Source organism: Pantherophis guttatus, chromosome 4 (genome assembly GCF_059756535.1).
Source record: "Pantherophis guttatus breed Tessera chromosome 4, ASM5975653v1, whole genome shotgun sequence".
NCBI lineage: Eukaryota > Metazoa > Chordata > Lepidosauria > Squamata > Colubridae > Pantherophis > Pantherophis guttatus.
In genome coordinates, this window is record NC_142066.1 from 128,850,808 (window position 1) to 128,863,956 (window position 13,149).

General features: G+C 38.8%; 1 protein-coding gene across 11 annotated transcripts in view; it reads right to left on the bottom strand.

Annotated features, from left to right (window-relative positions):
• Positions 1-13,149, bottom strand: part of DYNC1I1 (dynein cytoplasmic 1 intermediate chain 1) — a 212,867-nt gene that overhangs the window by 108,838 nt on the left and 90,880 nt on the right. For all 11 annotated transcript variants that reach the window (XM_034402103.3, XM_087892761.1, XM_034402096.3 and 8 more), the window contains one exon: positions 4,813-4,902. In XM_034402103.3, coding sequence (XP_034257994.1) covers positions 4,813-4,902 — 90 coding nt within the window. The remainder of the gene's footprint in view (positions 1-4,812; positions 4,903-13,149) is intronic.

Consider the following 13,149-nt stretch of genomic DNA (forward strand, 5'->3'; position numbering starts at 1 on the left):
GTATATATGCCTCCCACTTGTTAAGGGACCAAAAGTAATGGGACAATTGGCTTCTCAGTTGTTCCATGGCCAGGTGTGTGATATTCCCTCAATATCCCAATTACAATGTGCAGATAAAAGGCCCAGAGTTCATTTCAAGTGTGCTATTTGCATTTGGAATCTGTTGCTGTCAACTCTCAAGATGAGATCCAAAGAGCTGTCACTATCAGTGAAGCAAGCCATCATTAGGCTGAAGAAACAAAACAAACCCATCAGAGAGATAGCAAGAACATTAGGCGTGGCCAAAACAACTGTTTGAAACATTCTCAAAAAGAAGGAATGCACCGGTGAGCTCAGCAACACCAAAAGACCTGGGAGACCACGGAAAACAAGTGTGGTGGATAACCGAAGAATTCTTTCCCTACTGAAGAAAACACCCTTCACAACAGTTGGCCAGATCAAGAACACTCTCCAGGAGGTAGGTGTATGTGTGTCAAAGTCAACAATCAAGAGAAGACTTCACCAGAGTGAATACAGAGGGTTCACCACAAAATGTAAACCATTGGTGAGCCTCAAAAACAGGAAGGCCAGATTAGAGTGTTCCAAACAACATCTAACAAAGCCTTCACAGTTCTGGAACAAGATCCTATGGACAGATGAGACCAAGATCAACTTGTACCAGAGTGATGGGAAGAGAAGAGTATGGAGAAGGAAAGGAATTGCTCATGATCCTAAGCATACCACCTCATCAGTGAAGCATGGTGGTGGTAGTTCATGGCGTGGGCATGTATGGCTGCCAATGGAACTGGTTCTCTTGTATTTATTGATGATGTGACTGCTGACAAAAGCAGCAGGATGAATTCTGAAATGTTTTGGGCAATATTATCTGCTCACATTCAGCCAAATGCTGCACAACTCATTGTACGGCGCTTCACAGTGAAGATGGACAATGACCCAAAGCATACTGCAAAAGCAACCAAAGAGTTTTTGAAGGAACAGAAATGGAATGTTATGCAATGGCCAAGTCAATCACCTGACCTGAATCCCATTGAGCATGCATTTCACTTGCTGAAGACAAAACTGAAGGGAAAATGCCCCAAGAACAAGCAGGAACTGAAGACAGTTGCAGTAGAGGCCTGGCAGAGCATCACCAGAGATGAAACCCAGCGTCTGGTGATGTCTATGCGTTCCAGGCTGTGATTGACTGCAAAGGATTTGCAACCAAGTATTAAGAAGGGAAAGTTTGATTTATGATTATTATTCTGTCCCATTACTTTTGGTCCCTTAACAAGTGGAAGGCACATATGCAAACTGCTGTAAATCCTACACTGTTCACCTGAGTTGGATGTACATACCCTCAAATTAAAGCTGACAGTCTGCAGTTAACGCACATTGTGTTTGTTTCATTCCAACTCCATTGTGGTGGTGTATAGAGACTAAGATGTTAGAATTGTGTTGATGTCCCAATATTTCTGGACCTGACTGTATATCGGGACGCCGGAAGCCACAGCCACTCGGTCTTGGATGGGTTGAATCGGAGCCTGTTTCTCCCCATCCAGGCCCGCACGGCCTCCAGGCACCAGGACATCACTTCAAGAGCATCACCGGGGTGGTCTCGGGTGGAGATGTACAGCTGAGTGTCATCAGCGTACTGATGGAACTCCACCCCAAAGCCACAGATGATCTCACCCAGCAGTTTTACATAAATGTTGAAGAGAAGGGGTGAGATGACCGACCCTTGCAGTACCCCACAAACAAGGCGCCTCGGGGTCGACCGCTGGCCCCGTCAACACAGATTGCAACCGGTCAGAGAGGTAGGAGGAGAACCACTGCAAAATGGTGCCCCCCACCCCCAACCCCTCTATTCAGCGCAACATGATATCATGGTCGATGGTATCAAAAGCTGCTGAGAGATCTAATAGGACCAGGATAGAGGAGCAACCCCTATCCCGAGCCCTCCAGAGATCATCCACCAACGCGACCAATGCCGTTTCCATGCTGTGCCCAGGCCTGAAGCCGGACTGGAGTGGATCTAGATAGACAGCTTCATCCAGGTACTGTGGAAGCTGACGCGCCACCACACTCTCAGCAACCTTCGCAATAAAACGAAGGTTGGAGACTGGACAATAGTTAGCCAAAACAGCCGGATCCAGAGAGGGCTTCTTGAGGAGGGGCCTCACCACCACTTCTTTCAAGGTGGCCGGCAGGACACCCTCACTCAAAGAAGCATTAATAATCCTCTGGAGCCAGCCTCGTGTAACCTCCCAGGAAGCCAGCACCAACCAGGAGGGACACGGGTCCAATAAACATGTGGTCGTATTCAGCTGTCCCAGAATCCTGTCCATGTCCTCGGGAGCCACAGGATCAAACTCCTCCCAGATAACACTCTCAAGAACTACCTCAATCATCCTGTCTGCACTTACCCAGTCAGAGGTCAGACCTTCCCGAATCTGAGCGATTTTATTATACAGATACTGTACAAAATCCTCAGCTCGACCCTGCAGGGGGTTATCCCACGCTCCTAGATGGAGGAGGAGCGGGTCACCCTAAACAGGGCAGCTGGGTGATTATCTGATGATGCAATAAGAGTGGAAAAATAGCTAGATTTTGCCGCTTTTATCGCTACTAGGTAGGTCTTAATATGAGACCTCACCAGTGTTTGGTCAGATTCGGAACGGCTGGTCCTCCAGCCGCTCTCCAGGCGTCTTTTCCGGCGCTTCATCTCCCTCAGCTCCTCGGAGAACCAAGGAGCTAGGTGAGTTCGGTGCCGGGTCAGAGGCCGCAAAGGCACGACACAGTCCAATGCCCCGGCGACCGCACTGTCCCAGGCGGCCACCAAGTCCTCAGCCGAATCATGAGCCAGAGTCTCAGGAATTGGCCCAAGCTCCATCTGGAACCTATCAGGATCCATCAGGCACCTGGGGCGGAACCACCTAGTCAGTTCCGCCTCCCTGCGGCAGGGTGTAGTGGTTATTATTATTTATATGATAATCCTATTCCTATGTATTTGTGGATAAACTTTAAAATCCACAATATTCTCAGTGACATGAAACTAATCTTTTCTATTTCAAATGCTGGATGGCTAAATTTACTCAAGGAAAAATACTCTGTGCATGTAGATGGGCACTTTTATAAGATTGCTGATTCTTATGTTCCATGTTCAAGCAATGGCTTTCATAAGAGGAGTCAGCAATGAGCCCAGATTTAATTATCTTGAGATAATTGAGAAAAATTACATGTTTCACATGTTTCGTGGGACTAGATTTTATGGTGATAAGCTTTTTTGAAATATTGAAATGGTACAAAAGGAATTGAAATAGTACAAAAGGAAGTGAGGCAGCTAACTGAAACTCAACCAACTTTGTGTCAGTTCCAGTGTCAGTTTCAATTTATTATTTTCTTTTCAGTTGCTAAAATATTAACATCCTCACAAAGTACTGCTGTCTCTGAATCAACTACCAGACTTCCTTTTTAAACCTGCGGTCTGAGTGTCTCAAAAACTATTACTACCAAAAAGAAAAGAAAGTATGGGGGGGCGGATTTTACAACTATCATTTGCTTGAGATCTGGCTTAGGAAGACAAGAAGAGGAGCCAGGGGCAACACAAAACACTTCAACTAGACTAAACTATAACAAAAAAGAGATGATGTTAGTTATGGCTATCCTTCAAGTACAGCTTAGGTATACATAGAAGTCACTTGCAAGTCCGTGAAAAGCTAAAACAAATATATATCTTTCAGGAGTCTATTTAACTTGGCTTTTAAAAAGTATTCACTCATAATTCACTATGTCGGCTTCCAGAGATACATGAATTATGGTTGCTTTCATGTGGCAAGGAGAGGAAACTTGACCCAAATCTCAACCGCAGTTGAACAACTGAGTATAGTTCTTCTGCTCTCACTAAGATTATTGGCTTCTCTGCTGATAAGAAGAGCTGCATTCAACTGAGCAGAATCTCTTTAAGTGTAACTTTAGATTAATAGAGTTCAGGTGCATCTTTTGCTAAAGGCAAAAGGTAAAATCTAGGAAACTACTTTTGATCTGTTCAGACCATTTGTCCACTGAGTTTAGTCTGACCCATAACCACCCTCCAGAATCAAATGTTCTCCGCACTACTGGAATTTACCCATCCTTTTTAACTGTAAATGTCATGGACAATTCTCGGCCCTTCCATCTCTAGGAATATATTTTTTTATTTGATTTATACACTGCTCTGGCAAGCAGTCAAGCTAGCTAAGATAAAACAAAATATGAAAACTTAATAAAAATTAACCTGAATAATGGCATAGATATTAAAAGCATACCAGGTCAATAGCCTGTCAAAAGAACTCTGTCTCCACAGGTTTCTAAATGCTTGAGAGAACTCCCAAGAAAGTACATTTCATAGCCAGAGCAATGAGAAGAGGACTCTATCCCATGTGTCAGAAAGATGGGCCTCTGACCATGAGGCATCTATTAATTTTAATAAATCTAGATTGGAACATTAAAAAAAATACACACACACACACCCGCAAAAAAACTTAGTGTAATATATTTCTAGGCTTAGCAGAAGTCAGATCATTCAGCTAACTTGTTTTGATCAATCATCAAAGAAAAAAGGTAACATACCAGCTAAAGATTTTAGACGTTGTGGTTATAATCTTAAACATATATATTTATTATATTCAAATTATTTATATGGTTGCTCAGCTCATAGGTGCAACAGAAAATGACTTAATAGGGCTTAAACTATAAAAAAAAATAACAAAACATAAAGTGACACAATACAGTTAGCTGAGACCAAAGCTACTGATGGACATCAAGTACTTAATCCCAAACAATCTAGTTACGTACCTTCCTTCACATCTTGTGTCTTTTCTTGAGTTTCTATCTCAGCATCATTTTGAGCTTTCAGTTCCACCAATTCATCATCTTCCTCATCCTCTACAAAACAAAAGGGGGCCATATTGAAACTGAATTTGGAGAATCAATATGTGAAGTGTTGCACTATCCAAAGGGCAAAGAATTTTGGGTATAATAATATAATGCTTGAACAATGAAAAACCAATTGGGCTACGAGTTTCAAATTTACATTAAATGATAATTTAAAAGAAAAATTTTATAATATGATATACTGTTTTTTGTTTTTTTTTTAAATTTGATTTATATGCTGCCCTTCTCCGGAGACTCAGGGCGGTTTACAGTGCGTTAAGCAATAGCCTTCATACTTTTGTATATTTTATACAAAGTCAGTTTATTGCCCCAACAAACTGGGTCCTCAATTTACCTACCTTAGAAAGGATGGAAGGCTGAGTTAACCTTGAGCCTGGCAAGATTCAAACTTACTTTAATTGCAGACAGCTGGTGTTAAAGTACAGTGCTTTATTCTGCAGAGCTATCCAGGCTCTATTGGCTCTATATGGTGTTGATATTTAACACCAGATAAACTGTCAAAATGTATAAAGTTATTTCAAATGTACAGTATGTTGGAAATGTAAATGTAAAGAAAGAACTTTTTATCATCTTTGGTGGACCTATGACAAAGCAAAAAAAATACTGGGGTAAAATTCATATTTTAATACAGAGGATTCTTAAAATGAATATAAAAAACCAGAGACTTTTCTTTTAGGCTTAATGGACAAAGAACGTGGGGGGAAATGGAACTTATTATATATTATTATATATGTTTATTGCAGAAAGAATGCTTTATGAACAAAAACGGAAAGATATTTTAATTCCTACAATGGATGATTGACTTGAAAAAAATATAATATATAATATAAAAACAGAGTTGGAAGGGACCTTGGAGGTCTTCTAGTCCAACCCCCTGCTTAGGACCCTATACCACTTCAGACAAATCCAACATCTTCTTAAAAACTTCCAGTGTTGGAGCATTCACAACTTCTGGAGGCAAGTTGTTCCACTGATTAATTGTTCTGTCTATTAATACTTCACGTGATCTTAATTCTATCCCTCTGTTTATGCAGCCTAGAATTGTGTTGGCTTTTTTGGCAACTGCTGCACACTGCTGGCTCATATTTAAATGTTTGTCCCCTAGGACTCCAAGATCCGTCTCACAGTTACTACTATTGAGTGAGGTACCACATATACTGTACCTGTGCATTTTGTTCTTCCTGTCTAAATTCAGAACCTTACTTTTTTCACCATTGAATTTCATTTTGTTAGATAGCACCCAACGTTCAAGTCTGTCAAGATCCTTCTCTATCTTAAGCCTATTTTCTGGAGTGTTGGCTATTCCTGCCAGCTTGGTGTCATATGCAAATTTGGTGAGTTCCCATCTATCCCCTCGTCCAAGTCATTGATACTGAAGAGTACTGGGCCTAAAACAGAGCCTTGGGGTACTCCACTGCATACTTTCCTCCATGTAGATGCAGTTCCATTGAGAAATACACGTTGACTGCAGTTGGTTAGCCAGTTACAAATCCATCTGGTGGTGATGCTGTCTAACCCACATTTTTCTACTTTATCTAGTAGTAAGTTATGGTTTACTTTATCAAATTCCTTACTGAAGTCCAAATAAATTATGTCAACAGTATTCCTTTGGTCCACTAATTTTGTCACCTTGTCAAAGAATGCAATAAGATTAGTCTGGCATGATCTGTTTTTGACAAATGTATGTTGGCTTTTGGTTATTACTTTGTTTGCTTCTAGTGCTTGCTGATTTGTTGCTTGATTATCTTTTCCAGAATCTTCCCTGGTATTGAGGTTAGGCTGATAGGTCTGTAGTTTCCTAGATCTATTTTTTTTCCTTTTTTGAAGATGGGAACTACAGTACATCAGCTCTTTTCCATTCCTCTGGGACTTTCCAGGTGTTCCAGGATGTTTGAAAGATATAGTTCAGTGGTTCTGAGATCTCGTCTGGCAGTTCCTTCAGAACCTTATTAATCCATCCGGTCTTGGTGATTTGAACTTGTCTAGGGTTGACAGGTGTTCATTACCATTTTCTTCCCTATTTTAACTTATGTTTCTAATCTGTTTTTTTGTGTTTTTGATAGGTTGGACTGTTTCTTCCCTTTGTGTAAAGACAGATGTAAAAAACAAGTTAAGTAGTTCTGCTTTCTTCCTGTTGCTTGTCACCTTCTTGCCACTTTCTCCCAGCAATGGACCAATTGTTTCTTTGACCTTTTTCTTGTTTTTAACATGTTGTTCAAATGATTGCAACTTGCAGAAATGACTAAATTGACTGACAATCAAATAAAAGAACATATCTAATTTTCTTTCTACTTGGAAACTACTTCTGGATTTTGTGCTTGAGATGGGGAAAAAAATGAAACTTTGACTATGGGTTTTGCTGATTAGATAAGTTTGTTGTTACAGAAATGACTAGCATAAATTAACATGTAAAACTAAAAAGTTGAGGCTGCAAAGTTAATATCTTATTGAACAGTTTAAAAAGTTGGAAATCAATACTTTTCCTTCTTTTTTCTCCTTTTCCCTACATTTTTCCTTTCCCATTCTCCCACTATTTTCATTTTTTGTTGTATTTGATATTCTGATAAATTTAATAAAACCTAAAAGGAAATCAGGAGATATTATGAGCATTCTAGATATAGCTAGTTAGACTACTTCAAGGATTATATCCACATCTGGGCAATAAACTTTAAAAAGGCAGACAATCTGGATTCCAAATATTCCAAAAAGACAATGAAATGATCTGGAAATTAGAAATGTAATATTTCTGGCAGATTTTAATATTAAATTATTTTTTTTATTGATTTGCCTCTTTAGAATATTTTTATTTTGAAATGTGAGGTATATACAAGGACATAATTTACATAACTGAGTTTCAAAAATAGTAATTTTTGTTAAGAATACACATACCCAATTATTATTATTTATTTATTCTGCAGCTCTTGGTGTGTTCCATCACCATGAGACATGTATTAAATGCTTCCATATCTGAAATTCTTTTGCAGTATGATATGAGAAATTCTATGTCTATAGCATAATATGAAGAATGATTCAATTTGTTGTTTCTTTTGTCAGTCAAAACCCAAGACAATGGCTTTTTAATATACCAACCTAGAAACAAAACAGTCATAAGCTTCAAATATTGTTAAATTAATGGCCTGCTATTTTCTCATCTTGCAGCATACTTCCAGTCTCAGTGATCTTAAATTTGAATTTTTGTCCCTGGGATGCTTCTTTATGGGCAATAAAAAGGAAGGAAGGGGAAAAAAACATGTTCCAGTTTTTAGTCTGGCAGCTACTCTACAAAGGGGACACCTGTTATTCAAACAATTCAATTCTCCATAGATTAATTGTTCTTTTGACCTACAACAAAGGGTTAAATACAATACTGACCCCAGGTCAGATGCTACTGACAAGTAAACAGGATCAGCACAGTTCTGAAAAGTGACCATCACCACTCAACTTGAGATGACAGCAACTGGGAGGTACATTTGGTGTTTAAGAATGGTTCAGCATTAATATGAATTTAATGAGCACTGAAAATTGACACATGTCAACTACTACTAACAGATGTTTCACTGCCCTTCTTTGACCTATGCAAATTATGCTTGCCTTGCTTTCACTTCTTCTACTCATATATGTTTCTTTTTCCTGTTTGGTTATGTTTACCTTAAATTATATGAAAGTTTGGAGACTCCGGCTGATATCCACTACCAATTATATCCTCATAAGCCCAACTGAGTACATTTGAGGAAGGAAGTAATGCTGTAGCTCAGTGGTAAGCTTGTCTATTGCATCTGTGAGGTCCTGGATACAGTCCCTGGCTCCAATTTAAAGGCTCTAAAATAGAACACCTCCCTTAGGCATGAAGCCAGTTGGATGACTGTGAGCCAGTCATTCTCTCTCAGCCCTAGGAAGAACCACTTCCCAAAACATTGCCAGCAAAACTGCATGGATATTAGCCATGTGGTTACCAGGTGTCAGGGTGACTTGAAGGACCATTAGAAGAACATTTAAAACAGAACATCCTCTTTCATTCAAACAGCCTACTTTGGTGAATCATCTGGCTGAAGTACCAGACTATTTTATTTGATTGTGTAATTGAGTTGAAGTAGAATTATCCAGCCATTGCTTATACCTATAAAAAGCAAGACATCCATGGATATAGTGCTTTGGTACTATTTATGTTTTGAACAGAAAATGGTCCTAGTTTTTTTTTTTCATAATATGAATATCTATGAACATCCTACATGCCAGTGTATTTTGATACAGAGTTAATGGATTCAGTACTATGATGGTAATTTGAAAAATGAATTATTGTACTGGAAAAAGAACTCAAAGGAATGAAGGACTGAGACAATTTTATTAATAGAGACAATAACATCATATGGGTTACTTTTTCAGATTTTCCTGTTTTCTCAGAATTTATTGACAGCAATACTGGAGGAACTATTGTTTTTCCAGTAGCAAAACATCAAAATGGGCTAATCCTATTGTAATGCAAAATATGATGCAAAATGAAAAATATCTGGGGGGAAGCTTAAACTCAAATGAAATTATTATGTTGTTTGTGTCTGTCTCCCAGAGCACTTATGCCATATTAATTCTTCATACACATACACAATATATACATACACTTTCCACACATGATTTAGCATACTTGAAATTCACTTGCATTTCAAAACTCTCTACAACTCCATATCAGGTGACATTTTAAAAATCCTTTAAAATATATACAATTTAAAAAAATAAATTTTATACAGCAAACATCTTTTACTTAGCAACTATATTTTTTCAGAACCAGTATCAAATTACGTAATGTAATAGAGGCAACAGATAATTTTACTTACCCAGGATTTCCTAGATCTTAATCTATAAGCCTTCAGGATTCAATTTTATATTTATAAACATTTGCAACGCTCCGACATTTTCCTGACCTGGGTTTATTCATTTAGGACTCTTCTTTCTTTTTTCCTAGTTCTTTCTTTATTATTTTCTTTTGCAAACAATTGGGAGACTTGACAATTGCAGTTCTAAATTCTATTCCAACCCCTTTGAAAAGTCCCAGAAGAAAGGCTTCAGTTTCTAATCCCTTTCTATCTCTTCCCTTTAAAGTTGTCTGAAATCAGGATTTCATAACCTGAAGTAGAAATTTCCTGCCAGAAACGGAGGCTAGCAAAATGAGTTGGAGAAAGCAATGGGATTCAAGCCTCATCTCCAATTTCATAGCGAGAAGTCCAAAGAAATATATGGCTATTGTAGAAGCCATAAAGCTACAGCCTTAATTTCTAAAATTATGCATATTGTTATAATATCGTTGTATATTTTATATAGAAAACAGTTTTGTTTCTATTCTGCATGCATTCTATTTGTTATGCATTCTATCTGCGATGGTAAATCCTCTCTCTATGGAAGTGATATTTTCATTTGAATATGTGTTTTTAGTTTCTCTTGCAGCTAGTACTGTTGCTTTGAACCAGTTCACTATGGAACTAATTATTGCATAAGATTTATGTAGGGCAGACAGTCTGCTCTGCTGCTGTATGCACCACCAGTTCAACAGCTATGATCTATGCTGCTCCTGGAGTATAAAATTTACTCTTCCATAGATTTGCACCATGACAGTACTTCTTCATATGTTTGTGAAAGCAGAGCCATGAGGAGTATCATGTTTTAATTTTATATAATTAGAAATTACTCCTCTCTCCTCTTTGAATAATAACCACTTTAAAAAACTGTATGTTAGTATATGGAAAGCAAGCTCTATGTCCTGCTTTATTAAACAGTAGTCTATACTGGGTGGTGAGTTAGTACAAATATAATTAACTGCAAGTATATCCTGCAAGATAGCAATAGAACTTAGACTTATGTACTGCTTCTCAGTGCTTTACCACCTTCTCTAAGAGATTTACAAAGTCAGCATATTGACCCCAACAATCTGGGTCCTCATTTTTACCTACCTCTGAGGGATGGAAGGCTGAGTCAACCTTGATTCGTTCAGAATCAAATTCCTGGAGTTAGCAGTGAAGTTAGCCTGCATTTTAATCACTGCACCACCATGGTTCTTATGAATGAGCAAGGGAATGCAAATTTGGGCTAGGGGAAAGAATGTAAATTCGAAGTTGTCTTTCAGCTACAAAACCACTATCAATTTTATATGAATGTTAGCTTAAGGAACACTATTGATCACAATGTCTACAGAGATTCTCAGTCATCCAGGTCATGGTTGTCCCAAAGGTGATTTTTCAAGAGGCAACTGGACTTTCTGGTTTTTCTTTGAAGACATTTCACTTCTCATCCAATAAGCTTTTTCAGCTCTGACTGAAGATGGTAGAAAATGGAAGGATTTAAACTCATCATTTGCATTCTTTTAGCAGGTCGTTAAGGTCACCTGATTTATCTGTGTCATCAGGGTCATCTGAGTGGTGCAAATGGGTATGGAACCCACTCACACAGATCAATATTTACATTCTGATTCCCACCATCCACTGGAGCACAAAATGGGAGTCATCAAAACTCTATATCACTGAGCTGAAGGCTTGCCTACCAGCAATGATGGGAAAGAAAAAGAATGAAAACACATCAAGGAAGCACTCAGAACATGTAGCTATCCCAAGTGGGCCTTCATCAACTCTCAAAAAAGACCCTACAGAAGTTCCTTCATAACAGACAATGATGAGAACAATAAATGAAGCAGGCATATCGGAAAAGCTCTGGAGGATCTTCAGCATAACGTATGTGCACACTTCAAACCCAATAAGGCAGAAGCTTGTCCACCCCAAGGATAAAATGCCCAGATATAAAAAGAGCAACGTGGTTTTTATACAATGCAGTGAGCCATGTGCAGATCTGTACATTAGGGAAGGAAAACAACCACTTCCTAAATGCATGGCACAACATAGAAGAACAAACACATTAGGACTAGATTCAGCAGTCCATCTGCATTTAAAAAACACAGGCCATTCATTTGAAGACAGAAAAATCCACATTTTGGACGAAGAGGACCACTGGTTTTGAAAGAGGGATTAAAGCAGGGTGAAATCCAAAAATTTTCCCTACCAGTTCGGTGGGCGTGGCTTGGTGGGCATAGCAGGGGAAGGATATTGCAAAATCTCCATTCCCACCCCACTCCAGGGAAAGGATACTGCAAAATCTCCATTCCCTCCCCTCCTGGGGGAAGGATATTGCAAAATCTCCATTTCTACCCCACTCTGGGGCCAGCCAGAGGTGTATTTGCCGGTTCTCCGAACTACTCAAAATTTCCGCTACCGGTTCTCCAGAATCTGTTAGAACCTGCTGGATTTCACCCCTGGGTTAAAGAGGCCATCTATGTCAAAATTGAGCAGTCCTCTCTCAACAGGGGAAGAGGGATATGATACCATCTATGTCCAGTCTACAACACAGTCCTTTCAACAGTTTTAAGAAGGTTCCACACCCATTTGCACCACTCAGGTGACCCTGATGACACAGATAACCTCCAGGTGACCTTAATGACCTGCTAAAAGAATGCAAATGACCAGCTGTCTGCAAGGAGTATAAATCCTTCCATTCCTCACCATCCAGTCAGAGTTGAAAAAGCTTCTTGGATGAGAAGCGAAACATCTTCAAAGAAAAAAACAGAAAATCCAATTGCCTCTTGAAAAAGCACCTTTGGGACATATTGATCACAATGTAATGGTGAATGCATCCTATAAACAATTGACAGCCAAAATTATACCCATAGTAGTTCAAGTCCCTGTCAAAAGGCATAATACAGTATGTCAGATTTTTATAGTTTATATAAAAAACTACTTTCTCAAATAACAGAATGTAATAGTTTGATCCATTTTGGATTGGTCAGACACCCATTATTAGTACTATGTCCAGTTTTGGCACTGCGTTTTTAGCAATCAGGGTAGTATGTATCAAGTCTTCCATTTTATCCTCACAACGAACTTGCCTGAAAGAGAATGTCAAAGCTAAATATGGTGTCTGGATGAACTGTTAGTATAACAGATATCAGTTTGAAGTCACTATTAACATTCCTACACTGTCCCAGAAAACCCCTGTTTCCAAAACTCCCCATCCATTGATGAAAATCATGGGAGTCTTGAATAAGCTATTGTCTAATTATCTGTAGAAGGCACCTCTGTATACTTTAACTAGAGAAGTCTCTGGGGACAAAGTATGAGTAATATGCAAATAATTACACAATACTAACTAAGAATGAGGTTACTTATAAACAATTGGGAAACAGAATATTAACAAAACATACACACA